General features: G+C 43.4%; 1 protein-coding gene across 3 annotated transcripts in view; it reads left to right on the top strand.

Moving 5' to 3' along the window:
- Nucleotides 1-22,371, top strand: part of SYNE2 (spectrin repeat containing nuclear envelope protein 2) — a 304,773-nt gene that overhangs the window by 199,522 nt on the left and 82,880 nt on the right. For 2 of the 3 annotated variants that reach the window (XM_070418606.1, XM_070418595.1), the window contains exons 65-77: nt 1,604-1,720; nt 5,220-5,450; nt 8,954-9,136; nt 10,651-10,779; nt 11,541-11,662; nt 12,072-12,213; nt 14,267-14,398; nt 16,331-16,483; nt 16,608-16,817; nt 17,935-18,036; nt 18,890-19,009; nt 19,174-19,374; nt 21,263-21,436. In XM_070418606.1, coding sequence (XP_070274707.1) covers nt 1,604-1,720; nt 5,220-5,450; nt 8,954-9,136; nt 10,651-10,779; nt 11,541-11,662; nt 12,072-12,213; nt 14,267-14,398; nt 16,331-16,483; nt 16,608-16,817; nt 17,935-18,036; nt 18,890-19,009; nt 19,174-19,374; nt 21,263-21,436 — 2,016 coding nt within the window. Of the gene's footprint in view, nt 1-1,603; nt 1,721-4,926; nt 5,038-5,219; nt 5,451-8,953; nt 9,137-10,650; nt 10,780-11,540; nt 11,663-12,071; nt 12,214-14,266; nt 14,399-16,330; nt 16,484-16,607; nt 16,818-17,934; nt 18,037-18,889; nt 19,010-19,173; nt 19,375-21,262; nt 21,437-22,371 lie in introns of those variants that run through there. The other variant, XM_070418615.1, reaches the window with a different exon arrangement.

The following is a 22,371-nucleotide window of genomic DNA, read 5'->3' as shown; positions in this document are numbered from 1 at the left end:
GATCCTGACATACCTTTCAATTTTTACCTTTAGTTAAAAGTTAAACCAAGCCAGCTAAGCCAAGCTTTACCTGTAGCTCTTGGTTCATACCTTTTTAAAGGCAGTGACTGCTTTTAGTACAAGGAACTGAAAAGTAACATTTTTGTTGGGAACTGTTGGATGCTTTATACTATGTGTCATTGTTTAATCATCACAAGCATGAGTGAGGTAGACTATATTTCCATTTTAAAAATGAAGTAAATGAGACTCCGTGTCCAGGTTAACTTGTCCAAGATCATACAACTTACAAGTAGCGCAATCAAGCTTGGTTGATGACAATGCCCATCCTCTTTCCACCACATTATGTTAATTATTTGTGTAGGTGCCATTTTCCCATTTTGTATCCTCCGTTAACCTAATAAGTGGAAGTGCTGGATTCATTTAAAATGTGATGCACATTATCAAACTTCCTTCTAGAAAGAATATATCAATTCTGTTCCTACCCAGAGTGCTCAGAAGTGCCTCTTTCCTGTCCCTGGGCTGAAAATGAATTTTTTTTTTAAATCCTCACTCGAGGATATTTTTCCATTGATTTTTTTAGAGAGAGTGGAAGGGAGGGGGAGAGACAGAATGAGAGACATCGATATGAGAGAGACACACTGATTGGTTGCCTCCCGTATATGCCCCATCCAGGGCCAGGGATTGAGCCTGAACTCAAGTATTTGCCCTTGACCAGAATGGTACCTGGGATCCTTCAGTCCTTGGGCCAACACTCTATCCACTGAGCAAAACTGGCTAGGGCGATATTGAATATTTTTAATCTTAGCCAAACTTAGCTAGTAGTTTAAATCAAATTTATATTCTAGGGGCCTTGAATATCTCTTTAGGTGCTTATAGACTTTTGTGTTATTTTGTGAATTGTTTATTCATGGCATTTGACTGGTTTTCTATGAAGGGGCTGATGTTTTCATTATTGATTTATCAGAGTTATTAATCTATTAAGGATATTAACACTTTATAAGTTGTTACCCAATCTGTTATTTCTCTTTAAACATAGATTGTGGTACACATTATTTTTGTTGTTAATACTAACATTCTTTTCCTTTATTGTCACGCTTTAAAAATCCTTCCCTACTCTTACATTAGAAAAAGATTCACTCATATTTTCTTCAAGAATTTTTATGGTATAACTTTTACATTAAATATTAGAATTCATTGTTCAGAGTGAGACAAGGATCTAGTTAATATTTTCCATGAAATGCCTGGGTAGTTCTTCCCAAGTTTAAAAATACGTCTTTTTGTCCATTAGTCGAAATGTGGCCTTTATCACCTAATCTCCTTTCATTTCAATTCTCATAATAATCCACTGAAGTGCATACTTCTCTGGATTCCATATGTGCTCCTCATAAACCAGAGAGCTTTGGAGAACTGAGGTCTTTCCAATAAAGACAAACCTGAGGAAGGTGATTGCTTTCCTAATGAACAAACTTTTCTCCTGAGTGCACCTGACTTCCCCAGACATTTTTGCAAGCAAGCGATTTGTCAAATGAGCAGGTGCGGGAAGAGTGGCTTGCGTGGCCACAGAACAGGACCTTTTCCAGACCTCTGATGCTTTTCTTCACAGGAGGCAGCTGGGAAAATCAGCACGTGTGATAGTTCTGCGGCACAAGTTCTTGCAGCAGGCTCACTAAACCCTGAGCAAGGCCCAGCGTTTTCCCCGAGCCCCCACCAAACGGAAGGGGTAAGTCCCTGTTGGTCACAAGCCAGCTGCTCAGGTAGCCGAGCACCTAGCGGTGACAAGCTTCTGTGTTTGGCGATACTCTGTGTGTGTGTTGTCAAGCCAGAGAACTGGAAGGTTTGCCATCAGATGTTCACATGGGAAGTGAGCATGACACTTGCTCACCCTTTGTCAAGGTTGAACTAGCCTCTCCACTAACAACCACTTCTTTCTTCTGTAGACATTCCTTATGGGGGGCCGTGAAAGTGGACAAGAGCTAATATTGATTAACAACTGCCCATTACATAAGAGGCTTTTATATTTGCTGATTAATCCTCAGATTAAAAGGTAGATTAATACCTACCATAAGTTTACAAATGAGGAAATCAAAATTCAGGTATTAAAAGTATGTCTGGAAGGTGGAGAATAAGGAATCAAACCCAGAATATTCCCATTGGCTTTCCTAATTTGCATATTTAGTACTGACAGACGTGAAACCAAGGTAGGGTTGGCTTCATTAAAGAAAACGCCACCTCCCTGCTCCAGCAGCATGTCTAATATCTGTGCAAGGGCAGGTAGGTATTGCACTTTAGCCAGGCAATTTTGCATTTTATGAAGAGTGTGTGTGTGTGGAACGGGGAGACATGCATATGTTTTTTAGAATTGATTGTAAAGTAGTAAGTAATAAATTTAAAGAGTTGGTACTCAGGCATGAAATATGCATAGCTGCAGCCAAAAAAAAAGAGCTTATATTTTAACCCAGCGGTTCTCGACCTCTGGGTCTCGACCCCTTTGGCAGTCGAATGACCCTTTCACAGGGGTTGCCTAAGACCATCCTGCATATCAGATATTTACATTACGATTCATAATAGTAGCAACATCATAGTTATGAAGTAGCAACGAAAATAATTTTATGGTTGGGTCACAATATGAGGAACTGTATTTAAAGGGCTAGAAGGTTGAGAACCACTGTTTTAACCAGAAGCTGTTACTTAGATTAGTGATGTGTTGATGCAGAAATCAAGCGGTATGACCTTCACTGAGAGGCTAACTGAGATACCAGAGGGTGGGGCTGAATTATGTCAAGAATGTGGACTTGTAGGCTCTAAGGCAGGGATTGAATCCTGGTTCTACTTACTAGTTGGGTGACCGTCGGCAATTTCTGTGACCCCTCTGAGCCTCAGTTTCCTCCGCTGCACATTGGGAATAATATGGGCTTGTGGTGTGCCATGCTGAGGCGCATCACACGGAGCACAGTCGCCTGGCTCATCATAATCCAATGAAGGATTAGATATGATTAATCTACAGCGATGCTATAGAGATGATGTGACTATCACATGAAATACTCGTGATAACACTTTTTACTCCCCCAAGATGTATATTCATAAAACATTCATTTAAATCTCTGCTTTTAGAGTTTGGGGCTGTCATTTAGCAGGGGTGCTACTGATGTTGAGCAGGAGTGCTATTGTGGGAAAATCTGTGGGCTCAGACTTAGAGATCACAGAGCTGTGTGACCTTGGGCAAGCACCTGACCTGTGGGCCTGAGCTCCTCAGAGGCAACGTGCTGAAACAGAAGGTGCGTGAACTGACTAAATGTTAAACACACTTGGGCTCCTTTGACTATAAAAAGAGGCGGATGAAGCGATTGCTGGCAGGTTCCCCGGGGCACCTTCAGCTATTGACGCTCTATGGTTGCAAATATTCTTTTTCTCTTCCATTTACCTTTGTATTTTTTTTCAGGTTCAAATAACTAGCAAATAAAGCCCAGATTAGTTCTCGAGCTTCCTGTTTCCTCATGAATTCAGTGCATTAGTGAGAAAGCAAAGGAACCAAATCTTGTCTTTTTTAAAATGTGTGTGGCATAGGACGGGCGCTCAAATAACATTTTTAAATAATTAAGGAAGGTCCATTTGTTACACAATATTAACAAAATGTTAGTATTAGCAGATTGTTATCTCTGGTAACAAAAAGAGGATCCCAAAATCTTTGCCAGTAAGACAAAAGCGATATCTAAACGCTAGAAAACAATCAGATGACTAGAAATTGATGTCTGGCAGTAAAATCACACTACTGTTGTTGTTTTTTAAAATGAGAATTAAAAAAGAAATTTAATAAAACAGGCCACGCCGTGAATAGAGCTGACTGTGTATGAACTGCAGGGAAAACAAGGGAACACTTCTAAATTAAGGTGATTCTTGCTCTGGCCAGTGTTGTGTTAAGTGGTTAGAGCGTCAGCCCGCACACCAAAGGGTCGCAGGTTCAATTCCCAGTCAAGGGCATATACGTGGTTGTAGGTTTGATCCCTGGCCCCTGTTGGGGCTATGTGAGAGGCGACAAATTGATGTGTCTCTCTCACATCAATGTTTCTCTCTTCTCTCTCTTTCTCTCTCTACCCCACACCCCTCCTTTCAACTCTCTCTAAAAATCAATGGAAAAAATATCTTTGGGTGAGAATTTAAAAAAACCAAAACTTTGTATTTCATCCTAAACATAATAAGATATGTATTGATCGATAATTTTGTAGAACAAAATACAAGTCCTTAGTCCTACAGAAATTTTACTAGAAGGATTAATATACTCTTTGAATATTCTGGCAAAGGATGTGGGAAGCAAATATCTTTCTGTATCAGATCATCTTTTCCCTCCAAATTGAAAATATCTGTTATAGAATTATTAGAATTTTTCATCTGTTATCTACCAGTAGAAGAAATTTTTCTACTGGATCAATAAGTAACCTTGTTTCAGTATGAAAAGAACACATCACACTTTTTTTATACTCTACTATAAGCATCTGGTCCTTAACTCAATAATATTTGAGTATCTAGAATGTGAAAGTTAGTTTTAGGGATTCTCTCTGAAGAGTAGGAGAAAAGTTTCCAGGTGACCTCACTGAAGCTCAGGACTAGACTCAAGCTGTGTTTAATACAAGTATAGATGAGTAATGGCACGTATGTTGGGGGTGGAGGGAGCTACACTATTTTACAATCTAGTGAACTACCTGAGAAGACGTTAAGAGTGTGTGTATGTTTCCTTGTTCCCCTCCAGTGGGTACAGATCTCCTTTCTCCTTGTTGTTTGAACAGAGCGCACAGCCATGCAAGCATTGCTCAATCGTGTGTCACGCAACTGTAAACACCGGCCAGTTCGCTGGAGTGGTTCAGACACACACCCACACGCACACCCTCTCACGACACTCACCTGTCTCCCGGGGCCCGCGTCGCATGCACTGGGAGCCTGTTTGCGTCCTCTGTGTCCGGGAACACTGTACCTGTGTACCTGCCGATCGGCTGCTTGGAGACCTGGGCGCCGGGTCACGTGATTGTTGCTATGAGTGTGGAGGTGCAGTTTTCTTTCTTCTGCTCTTGTGCGCGTGTGTGTATATAGATATAGATATACTTTTTAAATTTTTTTATTCTCTTAACTGGGGAAATGCTGCAAGTCCACAGGTCTTTGCAAGCCCAAGTCTGAAAACTTTGGACTCCTGACTTTTCACTGCTGGATTATCTGTGGATTTATCTTAGGGTGCCACACCTCCTATCAAGGCTGCGGCCCTGGGCTTTTCTGTCGAGCGAGGAGCTTTGCATTCCCCGGCGGAGAACCCTAGACCCGAGCCTGCTGAAGTCCTCCATGCCTGCAAGACCCAGGTGGCCGAGCTGGAGCTGTGGCTGCACCAAGCCAACGTGGCATTCGAGCCGGAAACATTAAACGCAGACATGCAGCAGGTGGTGGAACAGCAGCTGGTAGGGTGCCAGGTAAGGCTGATGGGTTGGAGCTCAGGGCTTGCCTCCTCCCCAGTCACCTCGTGTCTTTGCCAGTTTCTCTTAAAGCGACAGTGTGTTTCTTTCTGTTACTCTGACCACTGCATTTATCTTGGCCTCAACTTTCTGTTCTCAGAGTAACTATTTGAAATGATTCATGTGAACAGAGTATTTGGGGGGGGGCAGTGGTAGTGGAGGAGAGCGCAGAACCTAGAGTCCACATTTTTGAGGAAGTGAACTTGTCACCTCATGTTCTTCAGACTCAGGTTATCTCTTAGGACTTCACCAGGATTAAGTGAGATCAGGTATAGAAACCAGTGTCTGGTGTAGAAAGGATATAAAAAGTGTTTAATAAATGCTGTCCTTTTTATTCGGATTAGTAAGTTCTTTGAAATTTCATTCATCAGAAACGAAACTGAAAATCCTGATTCGCAAGGTTGCAGATCCAGCAGAAAAGGGCTTTGCTGCCCTTCACTATGACCACTCCTGCTGCTCCCCGGGAGGGGCAGGGGTATACACCTCCTTGCCTGTAGTCACTTGAGTAACATTTGCAGGCTCAGCCTAAAGGTGGGGAATCCCTGTCTGTATCCCTCCCGGGAGGGACTACAATGATGATTTCGCAGCAGCATAATTGAGTACGCCACCCGCAATGGTGCTTACGCCAGCCCTGGACCAACGTCTCTGCCTGCTTGGCTCATTTGTCTACCGCGGTGGTCCCCAAGGATCAGGACATCCTCTCAGAGGACCCCCGCATTACCTGCCCGGTCACAGGGAGCTTGTCCAACTCAGCCTGTGCAGGGGTCCTCAACTACGGCCCGCGGGCCACATGCGGCCCGCCGAAAACATTTGTTTTTTTACTTCAAAATAAGATATGTGCAGTGTGCATAGGAATTTGTTCATAGGTGTTTTTTTTTAAACTATAGTCCGGCCCTCCAATGGTCTGAGGGACAGTGAACTGGCCCCCTGTTTAAAAAATTTGAGGACCCCTGCAGGAGTAGCCCACCCCAGATCCAAGTCGGACACGCCTCTCCTTTCATTCAGGCCCACAGTCTTACAATATCCAGTGCCTGCCTAGCGCCCCCACCCCCCGCCCCCAGCAGGCAGACTGGCCTCCTTCCCTGGACAGCTAAGCACCTCTGACCCTAAATGTCAGCTCTGAGGGGTGGGTTCACTCAAATACTGTCCCAGCCGCCTGGCTTGGCTGCTGAGGCATGGGAGTCTGACTTGATCTCAGCCAAAAGTCCAGAAGCCATGGGGCCTGAGAGTCTGGAAAAGACAGTGGCCTTTCGAATGCTGAGTACCAGCCACTTGAAGCCATCCAGAGTCAATTTGCCAATTGATTGTCCTGCTGCCTGGGTGGACCCCATACCGATTGATTTCTTGATCATCACCCAGTTCCCTGCTTGGATCGCTTGTGGGTTCAAGGATTTGGGGGCTGCTCAAGGAAAAGACACCACCACAAGGTGGCGGTAGTACACAAGGCGCGTTATTTGGGCAGGATCTTGGTGGACTGGGAAGTCCCCCACAGCAGGAAACCTCAGAGGCATGGATGGGGTGGGGCCACCACCCGGAAGGGGAAGAGGACCAGGAAACTCCCGGTGGATGGGGAACCCAGAGGAGTCTTGTGTGTCTAGGTAATGTCTGCGAACCCTGAAGGGCAGCAGAGGCTGGGGTCTCCTGGGGCTCCTGAGTTTGACTTAACCATGGCTAGCCGGTGTGGGGTCCAGTTTTGAGTTTGGGGCCAGTGGGATTTGAGCTAAGGGTCCTGGCCTGCTATGAATAATTAAACCTAGGGGCCATCTTTGGCTTATTTACATAACACCATGGCCAATATAATTAATATTGAAACATAAAAAGCCTTTCGTGTTGTCTGTAAAAAGGCTAAGTTCTCAGTGGGAAAATGTCCAAAGGACACGTGCAAACAGATTAGTCGGGAAAAATTATAGTCGGTAATTTGAGAAGAAATGTTCAGCCTTGATTATTTAAAAATGTGAATCAAAACAGCTATTGTCTTGTTCCTACATTACATTGGCAAAAATTATATCATCCCAGAAAACCCTGGAGAAATGGCTCCACTAACGTCTGGTAATTTTGTCTGTTGGTTCAATGTTCAGGGAGGGTCAGCTGTCAGCATAAATAATGTTCATCATCTCTGACCTAATATTTTTTGACCATTACTTTAAGTTTACCCTCTGAAAATAACCCCCAAAAAAGGATAAAAATGTTTATAATATTAATTACGAAAGTGAAGAACTGGAAATAGCTTAAAAGCTTAACAGTAATCCTATTGTTAAGTGAATCATGGGTTATCAACATATTAAAAAGTACATTTAAAGTAGCTAAGTGGGAACACCAAGCACAAAATTCTAGTACACTTTGTTCACAGCCACTCGAACATCTATGAGTTCATATTATTTCAGCTTAGAAGAGTCTATACAGGCTACAAGGGGTTTGCTTGCATGGAGGTTTTATAAGGCATACGATTTGAAAATTTGTTTTAAGGCTAGTTTTTCCTTACATTTCTCTCAAAGAACTGAGTTAGTCACGCACTGAGTTTTCAGCACAGGTGATCACAGTGCTGGACTGTGGGTCTGAATGTGCCGCCACACTATGTGCCCAGCGCCTGCTGCACTGTGTGCCCAGCCAGTTGGTATGACTGTTTGGGCTCCTGAGCCCCAGGGCAGGGCAAACCTGATCTGTCGAAGAGGAATACAGTGACGGTGACTTACTGGGGAACTTAACTTCATTCATCTATTTTTAGACCCGTGTGTAAGTTGGCCAGTTCTATCAATGACTTAGTGTTTGAGGTTTCCTCTGTGGCCTTCTTCTGGTATTTTGGAAACTTATTTGGCTTGGGAAAGAAAAGGAAAAAGAGCAAGGGAAAGAATTTTCAAAGAGTTTCGTGGGATTCTTTTTTTAAATTACTACTCAGCACTTGCATTGCAACAGAAAAAAGCTTAGAAAGGTGGGAAAAAATAATAGTCGTCACAGACAGTGTATCAAGCACTGGCCAAAGTGCAGGGATTTAACTCTAGTTCATCAAAGTGACCCCAGGAGGTAAGTTCTGTTAATAATCCCACTTTACAGATGAGTACGGGCACGCTCATGCAAAGTGAGGTGCCTTGAGTTTACCCGGCTACCAAGTGGCAGGGCTGGGATATGAACCCAGGTAGTCTAGTTCCAGTGTCTGTGTTCTTAACCACTGTGCTATGCTGGATACATTCAGCTGTGTTTTCTAAAGTGATTATAGAATCACTTACTTTACAGAATGACAGCTGCAATTTGGGTTGGTTTGGTTGCACCCCTATTGAAAAACACAGGCATTATGTGCAAGTCCTCCCCTCCCCCAGACACACACACACCCAAGGTCCCTTCCAACCTGTGTTTCTGGCACTTCTTATATACATTTAGGGAGAGAGAGTGAATCTAACTTATATGGGAATATAACACTGATTTAAGACCAAAACTATGAATCATTAGATGATGTTATTTCCTAGACGATGCTCACAGAGATCGAGCACAAGGTGGCCTCTCTGTTGGAGCACTGCAAAGACCAGGGCTTGGGAGACCATGGAGCCACTCAACAGGAGGCCGAAGCACTGGCCTTGAAACTAAAAACTGTGAAGTGCAATTTGGAAAAAGTCCAGCTGGTGCTTCAGGAGAAATACAGCGAGGACCAGGTAAGATGTGGCTGTGCACAGACATGTGTGCAGATGTGTGGTTATGGTAGACCCATCAGGAACGAACTCTGGGCGGAGACGCTGAAGCAACTACAGAGGCTAAGTAAGAAAGGATCGCGCCTCTTCAGACTGCAAAGGACAGTTGCACTGCCTTTTGTTATTGGTTTCATTTTGCTGTGCAGTTTTCCTATCCAGGAGGTTAGTGATGGCATTGGTTTGGTTTGGGTTGGTTTGATTGGGTTGATCTTGTTGGCAATGAGGTCTGGTGTAAGCCTTCCTCATAAAGGAAGGACACATTTCAAAGAAATTTTGTGACTCCAATGGACTGGAAAACAACATTTTTATAGATAAGATTAAAAGTTGACATCAGAAACAACTCGTTTCTAGGGTACTTTTGTTATTCATTTACAAATATTTACAAGTACTGATCATAGTATCATATAGTTAAAGTGTTCTTGTGACTTAAAAGTGTTCTTTGTTTATAAATGCAAATGTACAAAATGGGATAGGATCTTATTATATAAGATTTGCATCTGTACTTATGAGATAGTTGTTCTTACTTGGAAGACTTTTATTCACAGAAATAAGATGAGCTCAGGTAGACAAGTCATATGGTTCCCCTTTCATCCTAATATATTCCTTTTTTTTAAAAAATCTACTTTTGTTGTAGACTTAGGAACATTTTCATTTATAAGTATAATACTATTTCTCCTTTTGACTTTATTTTACTTTCTTCTTAAGGAAAAAAATAGAGGTCCTGACTTTTATTTTATTTATTTATTTAATTCTTTATTGTTGAAAGTGTGACATATGTCCCCCTTTGCCCCTCATTGTCCTCTCTCAGCCCACCCCCGCCCCCCAGCCCACCTTCACCCCCCTGTTGTCTGTGTCCATTGGTTATGCTTATATGCATATAAGTTTTTTGGTTGATCTCTTACCACCCACCACCACCACCACCACCATCCTCCCCTACCTTCCTTCTGAGGTTTGATGCTCTGTTCAATGCATCTGTGTCTCTGGATCTATTTGTGTCCTGGCTTTTAATAATTGATTGGATGAAGGAAGTTGAAGAAATGATAAGATGGCCTCTTCATCAAGTGTAGTGGTTTTTGAAGTTGTTAGGAAATACGTACATTAAGTCCTAGTATCTATTTATAATAAATAACAGAATGCAGTCATTTACTTCATTTATTTATTTTAAATATATTTTATTTATTTTTTACAGAGAGGAAGGGAGAGGGATAGAGAGTTAGAAACATCGATGAGAGAGACACATCGATCAGCTGCCTCCTGCACACCCCCCACTGGGGATGTGCCTGCAACCAAGGTACATGCCCTTGACCGGAATCGAATCTGGGACCTTTCAGTCCGCAGGCCGACGCTCTATCCACTGAGCCAAACCGGTTAGGGCATTTACTTCATTTAAAATGTTTCCATTATGTAGTCTCATTATCTGAATTGAAATAAAGTGGGTCCTCTTTTTAAGTAGTCTGCAATTATAAAATCTTTTGCAGCATTCCACCATTCTAAAGAAACCTTCAGAGCATCAAAAAGTTCTCCAACCAGATAACCTTTCTGAATTTGAATCTGTTGTCATGGAAAGGCCGCAATTCGGCAGACAAAAAGATTTCCCGCAGCAGCAGGTAATGTGAGCCCCTAAGGGTTGTAAGGATAAGAATACTCTCTGGAATTTCCCCTTGAACTAAATACTGAACTGCCTGTGGAGCGTTTTCTTGGGTGACTGAGTGGAAAGTGTGATGTGCGGTGTTCCTGTGTGTGCAGCAACGCTGAGTTGTTCTTTTTAACATGTTTGTTTTATTGAGAGAGAGGAAGGGAGAGAGAGACAGAGAGAAACATCGATTTGTTCCACTTACTTATGCATTCATTGGTTGCTTCTTGTATGTGCCCTGACCGGGGATCCATCCTGCAACCTTGGCGCATCAGGGTGATGCTGTAACCAACTGAGCTACCCGGCCAGGGCAGCAACTCCTGGGTTTTGAGCGTGTGCTGTGGCATCAGCTGTGCTTTCATCTTCCATAGCTGGGGACACACTAATGTTGGTACTTTATTAACTTGCATCTTATATCAAAGTAAGTGTATATCTTCAGGATGAACTGACCTGTCACTGCAACACCTCTCTCCCTATTTTAAAATGTGTTAGGGTATTTTCGGTGATTTTCTGTATGCGCTACATATGTAAACAACACTTGGTTGTTGTGCAAAATATTTTTAAATAGGCTTTTTGAAAAGTGAAAGTTGATGAGCATAAGCAAGCAAAGAAAGAAAAATAGTAAATAATGATTTAGGACGTGGCTCAAAACCAGATGATCTGAGCAGAAGAAACCTGTGGATAGTCACTGAAAATTTTGATTGATTGGACCATTTGAATCTTGTTCAATTATAGGTACTGGAGTTGAAACCAATGGAACAGAAAGATTTAGTCAAATTCATAGAATTGAATGCTAAGAATATGTGGCCCGAGCATTGCCAACCTGATAACGATACAACTCAGAAATCACCCGTGAGGTAAAATATTTTTAAAGCGTTGGATATCCAGTAGTGTGATGGGAGAATTACAAGTGTTTCTTATAAAACACTAGAGGCCCAGCGTGCGATTGAAATCACTCGAGGAGGCACCCCGAGGAGGGCCGGGACCTGTGCCTGACTCGCGCAGCATCCTCCGGCCCCCCTGCCTGTGTCCGCTCCGGGGCCGCCTGAGCCGCCACACTGGCTCGGGCAGGCCCCCCGCCCCCGTCTCTGTCTCCGTCTCTGCTCCCGGCCTCACCTGCGCACGCAACCTCCTCCTGTCTGGTCGTGACCTGTTACGGCATCCCGGCCTAATTTGCATATTGCCTCTTTATATATATAGATTGTTTGAAGGTAATAAAACTTCTGTATGTTGATTGTTCTTTGCACCTTTTGTTTTTCTTGAAAGCGGTGAGGCACCTAGCCCTGAAAATGATGCTCCAGACTCGGTCTTGTCACACCAGGACCTCAGTGGGGATAAGTGGCGATATTTGCATCAGGAGCTCTCCTCAAAAATACGGCAGCCTCTGCCCCAACTCGTGGAGCCCCAGGTCAGTGTGTTTCTGTGCACAGTGTGAGTAAGCATGCTTGTCTCAGAAAGTCCAACAGCGTTCGTTAAATACACAGGCATGTTCTGCGTCATGTCGCAGTTTACTTTCAGAGAGCAAGGATGCCAAGTGGGTTTTTCACTCGGCTGACCCCTTCCCACCCTCCTGGAAATCGGCCTTATGTAAGTGCCCTCCCTCCTCCTTGGTGCTTCTGTAGCCCCTGGGCTTCCCTGATCACAGCTGTCACTATGCTGGGGCCTGTTTATTGTCGGTATTCCCCATCAGATGGTGGGAGAAGGAAGTCCGTGTCTGCCTGGCTCACATCTGAATGCCTGGCCAGCACCTAGAACATCATAAAATCTCGGTCTGTATATTGAATGGATAAAGTGTGGACGAAAAGGGCCCACATACTAACCCTGACAAGTTCAGGGGAGGCCAGCACGGAGAGCCCTACAAACTCAGAGACCGAAAGTAACTATTTAAGATGAACATAAAAATTCCTAACTAAAAGCAGATCGTGGCGGGCAGTCGTGTCCTAGGCCTGTAGCTTCCTTGACAAAGTTCCATCTTTACCTTAAGTGAGCTGTTCATATCTTTTTGTATCTAAGATAAGATACCTTTGGGACCTCAGTCTCCTTTTCCAGACCCCTCAGAGCACGGCCTTCCCCCAGAGCCCCAGACCACAGGGCCCCTCACTGTTGTCTTGTTCCCCCCATACCATCTCCACGTGCTATACATGTTCATTGTTAACTATCCTATACCCAGCAAGGCAAAGAAATGTGTGACTCCCTGTTCTACTCTTTATCCAGTCTCGGAGATTTCCCCATTTGCTTTCTCTGGCTTCCCTAATCTACCACCAATGAATTTCACATAACCCACCCCTTACATCTCCTCCTTTAATCCTCATGTATGAAATAAGCTGTGAAACTGCCATTCTCTGGAGCATTTTCTCAATCTAGTGAGATTGGGCCTCCCGATAATTGTCAGTTTGGCTCAAATAAACTCATAAATTTTTTCTACAGGTTTCTTACATCTACAAAAGAAGTGAATAATATAGTAGGAAATACTTTTTAAAAAAAGATACATTCATTTCTTTTTAAAAAATGAATGAGTATCATTCATTCATCAAAAGATTATCTGGAATCTGCAGTGTGCTGGCCCTGGTGCCAACGGTACCTGTCAGTTGGTATTGTCTCCAACGTACCTTACGTTGCCATTACTGGTTTTATTCATCCTGTGCCAACTACTACTGGGTTTCTCTCCAACGGGGAGCCCACAAGCAGGATTGGAACTGGTGCTCACAGCAGGCAAGCTTCTGCCTTCAGCATCACACTCAAACTGCCTGGGCAAAGGCTACCAGGACTTCCCAGTTCCCCACCTGGTGGGAACGTGGCAGTTCTCTTCTGCAGAGAGCCTCATTTGACCAATTAAAGTTGAATCACACTGATGGGTGGGGCTTTAGTTGTGGCTTCTCCTGTGAGACACACGGGGACAGGAATATCGTTCTCTTCCCGAGCGTAGAACTCCATCACTAGTCTTGCCCCAAGCGGAGCCCTGTCACCCACCCTGTTTCCCCGTAGGCCAGTTCTCCCATTTGAGAAAGACATTGACTCTGAGTCACTCACCCTTCCGAAGTCACAGCTCATTTTTAATACTTATCTAGCTTTTCAATAACAAAATCAAGATGCGAATCTGTCCCTGAGGTGACTGTTTTATTCTCAGACTTGTCTATATTCCAGGAGTTTACTGATAAGCGTGAAGAGAAGCAGCTAACCTGGTCACATGGGTAGCATTGCTAATAAATTGAAAGATTAGTGGTTTTACTCTATTTTTCAAATTGTGGTTTGTTTTCCTGTCTAAATGGACTCTCAAGTGTCTAAGTAAAGCCTGTCATGACTTTTCCAACTATCCAAAATATTTAAAATGTAATTATTTTTTTCTTATAAAAAGGTAACTTGGAAGATAGCATGCTAATGATAAGGCATTTTTGCTGTTTTACATTAACATCAGAAAAATCTCAAATGGTCTCTAATAGCATTTCTCCTTTTAAAAATAGGTTGCCACAGAAATGAGTATTCTACCCAGTGTGAGTGTGTATAACTTTAGATACCCGACAGCTGAAGAACTGAAAACCTATACCACCCAACTTGAAGACCTGCGTCAGGAAGCAAACAGTCTTCAGGCACAGGTAGCAGCTGCGTGTTACATGTGATATTGTAAACTGGCCATATTTCCCTCGTAGACAAATGATAGAACACATAATGGAATGGGTGTTAGAATTGCAAACAGAATTTGACTCTCCTGCCAGCTTTGTTACATTTAGTGGTGGCTGCCCCGAGCACCAAGTGCAGAGGCTTCTGAACCTGAGCCGGGGATCAGCAGGACCCAGGATCATGATTGATTAGTACTGTCTGTGTGGTGCTCTGGGCGAGGAGGGAGAGGGGGAGGACTGGCAAGGTTTCCAGCCTTGAGTAAGCTTCATGCTGGGTAATGTAGATATCCATCAGGGAAGATGGTAGGAAACAGAGCCCAAATTGGGGTGATTACCAGCTTCAGCATGCTCCTAAATCACTTGTAAAGGTCAAAAATTCAAGGTGATCTTCGGCAAAGAAAAAGAGGTGGTACCAGCAGCTTATACGAAAACAGACCTGTGCCTCTTAAACTCACCAGGGCTTGATTGCACAACATTAGAGGGCCCCCTCCCGGGAGTTGTACATCTAAGGGTGGCCTTAATTCTTATAATCAGCCCATAAATGACACTCCTAGCTCCCTTGGTTCACAGTCCATTTGTCTTTCTTTTTTTTTAAATATATTTTTAATGATTTCAGAGAGAAAGGGAGAGAGAGAGGGAGAGAGTGAGGGAAACATCAATGATGAGAGCAAATCATTGATCGGCTGCTTCCTGCACACCCCCTACTAGGGATTGAGCCTGTGCCCTGACTGGGAATCGAACCGTGACCTCCTGGTTCATAGGTCGATGCTCAACCACTGAGCCACACCAGCTGGGCCATCTCTCTTTTTTTAATTAAGATATAATCCTATATAATAAAAGGGTAATATGCAAATTGACCCTAATGGCAGAACGACCGGTAGCTATGACACGTACTGACCACCAGGGGGGCAGACACTCAATGCAGGAGCTGCCCCCTGGTGGTCAGTGCACTCCCACAGGGGGAGCTCCACTCAGCCACAAGCTGGGCTGATGGCTGTGAGCACAGCGGCAGTGGTGGGAGCCTCTCCTACCCTTTTGGCAGCGCTAAGGATGTCTGATTGATGGCTTAGGCCCGCTCCCCGTGGACATCCCCCAAGGGCTTCCAGGCTGCCAGAGGAGTGTCTGACTGCCGGCTTGGGCCTGATCTCCTGTGGAGTGGGCCTAAGCCGTCAGTCGGACATCCCCCAAGGACTCCCGGACTGCGAGAGGGTGCAGGTGGGGCTGAGGGACCCTCCCCTTCCAGTGCACAAATTTTCGTGCACCGGGCCTGTAGTTGACATATAACATTACATTAATTTCAGGTGTACAATATAATGATTCACTATTTGTATATATTTCAAAATGCTGACCACAATAAGTCTAATTAGCATCCATCATCACCCATAGTTACACATTTTTTCCTTGTGATGAGAACTTTTGAGATCTTTCTTAGCAACTTTCAAATGTATAATACAGCATTGTTAACTACAGTCACCATACTGTACTGTCCTTGTCTTTAAGATATCATACCTCTTTCTGATCAGCCCCTTTAACTTTCCTGACTTCTTTCCCTTCCCCAGGCCATATTTGATTTCCCTTACCTGCTTTCTCCTACATTAAAATGTGGGGGGTGGGAGCAGGGGGGAAGGGGTAATATGATTTCTCTGGGACCACACTTTCACCTAGATGGCCCCACTAACCAAGTCTTTCATCTTGTGATTGACCTTTTAATTCCATTCAATAGTCAACTCCCTACCTAACATTTAATTTCTTAACCTTGGTTCTCTCAGAGTTAACATCTTAACTTTATTTATTTATTCTGTTACCTCATTCACATAAACCGTAAGCTATAATGGGAACCAGGAGAAACGTAGGCAGAGGAAGGCAAGAATCCTGAGTTTTATTTTTTCTTTTCTCCTCTTGATTCAGGAAAACATGACAGAAGAAACCTACATACATTTGGATAAGCAGCTATTCGAACTCTTTCTGACCCTCAGCCAGTGCCTGGGCAGCGTGGAGGAGCTGCTGCAGACACCTGGGCTCTGCAGAGAGGATGTTGGTGCCCAGCAGGTGTTCTACGAGGTAGGGAACTTCCAGACGCCCGTGTGCTGGCCATTGCCGCAGTCAGCCCATGAGGTAAGCCGGAGCTGCAGCCCCTGGCACTCGGGGCTCACTCACTCTGTCTTCCTGCCTCTCCACTTTGCAGGCACTGGCTCTCGAGCTGAAAAAACTGTACTTAGCTCTGAGTGACAAGAAGAAGGATCTTATGAAAGCTATGACTTGGCCTGGAAGGACTGCCAACTTGTTCCCTGAATGTTTTGAAAACCTGCAAGTTTACCTGGAGCACACGCAGGCTGCCACTGCGTCCAGGAGCAAGTCCCTGAAAGCCGGCCTCGACTATAATCGCAGTTACCAGGTACGGGTCTCGGCACTATTTTAGGTTACAGCATGGACCCCCAACTCCCATTAATTCCTAGTCCTGGTGGTGGTCGTGAATAGGAATTGCTAAGAAAAGCGGCGCGGCTGTCTTTCCATGAAGGTCTTTTAGTTCTGCTGCTCGTGGTTGGAGACCATTCAAAAGCCAGGAATTTTCCAAAGTCTTGGGTATGACGTTTTATTGAGTTAATGTACTGTTTCTTTCCTGTATTGCACTCAGCCACTCACTGAGTGTCGTGTGGGAGGACTTCTCGGTAAGAGGGAGCCAAGAAAGTTTCTGAGCAAAGAAATGACAGTTCATGTATGTTTCAAGTAGACTCACCCGGCAGTTGTCTAATGTGGATTGAAGGAGAGATTTGAGGCTGGTGATTGGTTAGGAAGTTACTAAAATTGTCTAATGAAAAAAAAAGAAAAGAAACACAACACCACTTATGAAGGAGTTTTACCCATAAAATCAACCCTGAATCTGATAAAGCCTCTAGAATTTAAGTAAAAGACGCAAGGGAAGAACGTGTTAGATGTCACCGTGAGTGTAGTCAGCCTAGTCCAGACATTGGGAAGCTGCACAGAATAAATAAAATCCAAGAAACAGGAGAGAGAGAGGGGTGGGGAGCCTGCCAATTATAGGACACTTGAGACATCTGTGATCCATTGCAACCTATTGGGCATCATGTAGATCCTAATTCAAAAAAAAACAAAACAAAAATGATTGGCAGTTAGAGAAATGTGAACCCTGTCTAGACTGTTAATAATACTAAGGAATGGTTATTATTGATTTGTGGGATTTTTAAAGGAAGGAACCTTTATCTTTTAGAGGTACATACTGACACATCTACTGGTGAAATACTATGATATCTGGGATTTGCTTCAAAATAATCTGAGGGGAGGGGTTAGGTAGAGTCAAGAGAGCGCCAGGGAGATAGATACAGTCGTTGTTAACGTGGGATCGTGGTGACGCAGGGAGCTCTCTATTGTGGTATATGTTTGAAATTTCTGATGGCACAAAACTTAAAGGACAACTAAATTTTTTTTTAAAAAAGGAATAGAAAGGTCTGGGTGAAATTCTCACTGTTTCTTTCATTTATCTTTTTGTACAGAATGAAATAAAGCGGTTATATGATCAACTGATTAAGAATAAAACGTCTTTACAACAGTCTTTGAATGAAATTAGTGGCCAGAGTATTGATGAACAGCTTCAGGTAATCAAGTCAAAATCATTCCGACTGACCTCACCTCGGGCCAAAGAGTCTTGTGTCTGAGCTGTGCTTCTGAGTCACTTTTCTCTGTGAGCCGTGGCCAGGCTTAAGTAAATAAAAATGAAAATACTTATGCGGACCTTGGGAAGCATCTCATAATAGTCCTTTATGGAGTGTAAATCAAAACAACAGGCCATTGTCACTTGTCAACTGGGCAAAATGTTAAGTGTGTGCAGTGTTGGGAAGTGCGCCTTCGCCCTGTTGGTAGGAGTGCTGGACTGTATTAGAATTTTCAGTGTAAATGCCCTGCCATCCAGAAGCAGTTCCATTTCGCTCATTAATTCAGCAAGTATTAACCGAGGACCTACTGTGTTCAGGCACTGCTCTGGGTGCCGGAATGCATTTATCTGACGGAAATACGTGCATAAAGGTAAGTGTGTATGTAAATATCCAAGGATGGACCAAGCGGCACTGCTTGAGTCAAAACCTCTAAATCGCCCACAAGCCCATGAAGAGCAGACTGTGCAGCCTTACAAAGGCAAACCACGAGTCTGTTTAAAGGAGCCAGGCACGTTTGTACTGATTTGAGGTCATGCTGAGGATCTGATAAGTGAGTTGTGCAAACGGCAGAACAGGGTGATGTGTGCAGCTCGGCGCGTTTAAGGACGGGCACTGTACCCCTACGGTCCGTGCGTTAGAAACAAACTGAACTGTGGGTCTTTGGGGAGGGCTGGAAGGGAGGGAGGGAAAGCGGGACTTCCACTTTCCCTTAACTCTTTCCTGTTGAAGTTTTTAATAAATGCATGTGCTTCTCTAACTTACTTTAAATGTTTTCTTTTTTGCATTGTCTCTTTAGAAAGCAGATGCCTATACCGCGGAGCTGCGGACCTCTGAGAGCCAAGTAGCAAAACTCAGGGCCGAGGGAGAGAAGCTTCACCTACCTTATGCTCTACTCCAGGAGGTTTACAAACTAGAGGTGTGTCCGAGCAGAAAACATCCACGCAATGAATTACTAGGATTATTTATAAGGATTATTTATAAGATTTTTTTTCTCCCACCAAGGGAGTTCAGATTTGTGGTTCGTTTGGTTATTTTCATGGTTGGATGAAATGTTTGGGCCCCCCTGCTCTTCTTTTTCAGGATGTTCTGGACAGTATGTGGGGTATGCTGAGAGCCAGGTACGCGGAACTCGGCAGCCCTTGCGTCACTGAGAGCCAGCAGGACGCTTTGTTGCGAGGCTTGGAGGAGCTGGTGACCATCGGGAAGGAAAAGCTTGCTCGTGACCACTTAGAGCAAACCAAAAGCAAAGGTGCCTTACAGGCTCAGATACAGAATCACAAGGTGAGACACGCGGGCGGAGCGCCGTTTCACAGACGCGGTTTTTCTGAGTGGGAACCGCGCGCATCCATTTTCTTCCGTGGGGAAATAGGTATCGTTCCTTCGTTCTTTTAGCAAGCAGCCATTGAAAGGCTCGTTGTGTACCAGGAGCCCTGCTAACCTCTAAGAATATGGTGTGAATAAAGCAGATGCAGCTCCTTGCATTTGTGGAGCTTTCCATTGATTGAGAAGACAATTTATTAAGGAGCCATTCAGACAGATTTAAAATTAAAATTGGGATACATGCCTTGAGAGCATTTAATAGAGGAAATTTAACTCAGGAGATTAGACAAGGCTTCCTGGGAATTGAAATCTAAATAAACATTATTTAAATATATAAATGTCTATCTAGTGTGACGTTACAGCAAACCAGTGATTTTCAACCAGTGGTGAAGCATGCAGTGTGTGACTACTCAGTGAGGGGCACCGACCTCTTTTCCCTTGGATTGTGATTGTCAAATAACAAGTGACAACAGCCAACACAATAGCTGTCTGGTGTGAATGAATCCAAATTATATCTTTTTTTTTTTTTTTTTTTTTGGTCAGACTGGCAAAAAAACATATTTTTTGGTGTGCTGCAGAATTTTAGCAATAGTTTATGTGTGCAATGAGATGAAAAGGGTTGAAAATCGCTGCAATGCACCCCTTCGTATTCCATTCATTTCATTAAACAAAACCTCACCAACCAAAAACATGCAGTGATTTAAATATTGGTAATAAAAACTGTGTAAGACATTCCTACCTTCAACAAGCTTAAGTCAAGGCCTTTGATAAGTAGACCTTAGTCTAAGGAATTTAAAGGTAAAGATGTATAAAAGGATGGAAGGGAAGAGGAGAAAATAATATCAGTTGATGGGCCCTGTGCTTTATGAACCCTCCATGTGTCCTTCACAAGGAATGGGAGAAGGGATTCACATAGAGGCTCCTCCAGACGACCAAAGAGGACAGCTGATGTAGCTGGAGAGGGACCACGTGAAGGGAAGCTTTCCCCTTTCAAGGCTCTGAAAGGGCCATTCTGGGAGCTGTTAGGTACCAGGATCCCCAAAGATCCCGTCAGCAAATTCCCTTTATGTTGCCATTTTACTGAGTAGAAGTTAAGAGTCAAGTTTAGGAACCCCAGCTGTTGACTCTGTGGGCTCCCTGAGCTAACACAGCTATCCATACAACTTATTGTCTTGAAATTAATCAGCCACGTTATCACCAACCTTCTTGTAAAGTTCCTTAAACCTTAGAATAACTGATTTAGGAAGATCTGGCTGGAAATTGAAATTACGTAATTAATAATGTTTGGCCGTTAACATGAACTATTTTGTGGAAAATATTACTAGGGTGATTTTTCTTTATAATTTGTTAAAATGTCATTAATGTTCAAAAACTAAGGGATATATAGTCAGTTTTCTTGTGTGTTTTAGTCTCCATGGCTGACCTGGGATTGTGGGTTAAAAAAGCAAATATAACAGTATAAGACGTTAAAGTAGCCCTGACCGATGTGGGTCAGTGGTTAGAGCATCAGCCTGCGAACCTTAGGTTTGAGGGTTCAATTCCTGGTCAAGGGCATGTACCTGGGTTGCAGGTTCAGTCCCTGGCCCTGGTCGGGATGCATGTGGAAGGCCACCAATTGATGTATCTCTCTCACATAGATCTCTCTCTCTCTCTCTCTCTCTCTCTCTCTCTCCCCCCCCTCCCCCTCCCCCTTCTCTTCCCCTCCCTTCCACTCTCTCTAAAGAAAAATCAATGGAAAAAATATCTTTGGGTGAGGATTAACAACAACAACAACAACAAAGTTAAAGTAATTTGCTTTGTAAGATTTCACGTTGCAGAAATAAATATTAAAACCTTCTCCATTTTACAGCTTTTTTTCCAGAAGCTTGTTGCTGACACGCTGTTAATCCAAACATTCTCCAGCAAAATGCTTCCTTCTTTATTGCAAAAGAAAGAGACATCTTGGGCAGAACAAGTAAAAGAAGTTAAATTACTAGAAGAAAAGGCACGCCAATGTGGAATAAAGCAGCAGAGTTTGTTGCAGGTATTTGGGTTACATACATTTTGTACTTGAAAAGCTAGGAATTCCGGATTGTCAGCCACCGCCTCCAGGTGTCAAAAACAAATGTTATTAGGCAGTAATTAAATAGGAATTAATAATGAGGAGTGTGGAGCCCTGCTCTAGTTCTGGCTACTACTCCCTGGATGCACTATTAGCTGAGGTTTCTTACGTGCAAATCAGGGACGGTGGGCATCTTTCAACCGTCTAGCACTGTGTAGAGGAAATAAACAAAACTGAAAGCACATTGAGATCTTGAAGGAGATCATTTGAATGACATAGTCACTGGTTCAGAAACTGTACTTCCTGAACCAGATGTGCCTTCCGTCACTGAAGTGGACTCATGACAATCTTGTCCCAATTCTGAGAAAAAAATTAAGCTTGTATAAAGCTTTCCCTCAATTTTAAGATTTTGCCCTGTAACTTTTTAAATGCGGTGGATGTCAGCACGTAAAGCAGTGGTTCTCAACCTTCTGGCCCTTTTAAATACAGTTCCTCATGTTGTGACCCAACCATAAAATTATTTTCGTTGCTACTTCATAACTGTAATGTTGCTACTGTTATGAATCGTAATGTAAATATCTGATATGCAGGATGGTCTTAGGCGACCCCTGTGAAAGGGTCGTTCGACCGCCAAAGGGGTCGCGACCCACAAGTTGAGAAACTGCTGACCTAAAGGAAATGAACAAAAAGCAAGGAAATATTCAACTATATCATATGGTAGGACATGGTGTTACTTTTAGATATTTATAAGTAAAATTTTCTAATGAGTGTGTCCAATGGATATTTATAGTAATCTTTCATTGTATCCAAAAGAAGACTTCATGTGAGTGCCCCTCCTAGCCAGGTGACCCCCTGTCTCAGTAGATATGAAAATTAGCAAGGTGGTTCTTTTTCCAACAGTTACTGTTTAGTGATAC

The sequence above is a fragment of the Myotis yumanensis genome, unplaced genomic scaffold, assembly GCF_028538775.1.
Source record: "Myotis yumanensis isolate MYYU_CA2020_CCGP unplaced genomic scaffold, mMyoYum1.0.hap1 SCAF_1, whole genome shotgun sequence".
Classification (NCBI taxonomy): Eukaryota; Metazoa; Chordata; class Mammalia; order Chiroptera; family Vespertilionidae; genus Myotis; species Myotis yumanensis.
The sequence above is the reverse complement of the archived record's forward strand: the minus strand, read 5'-3'. Positions and strand labels throughout refer to the sequence as shown.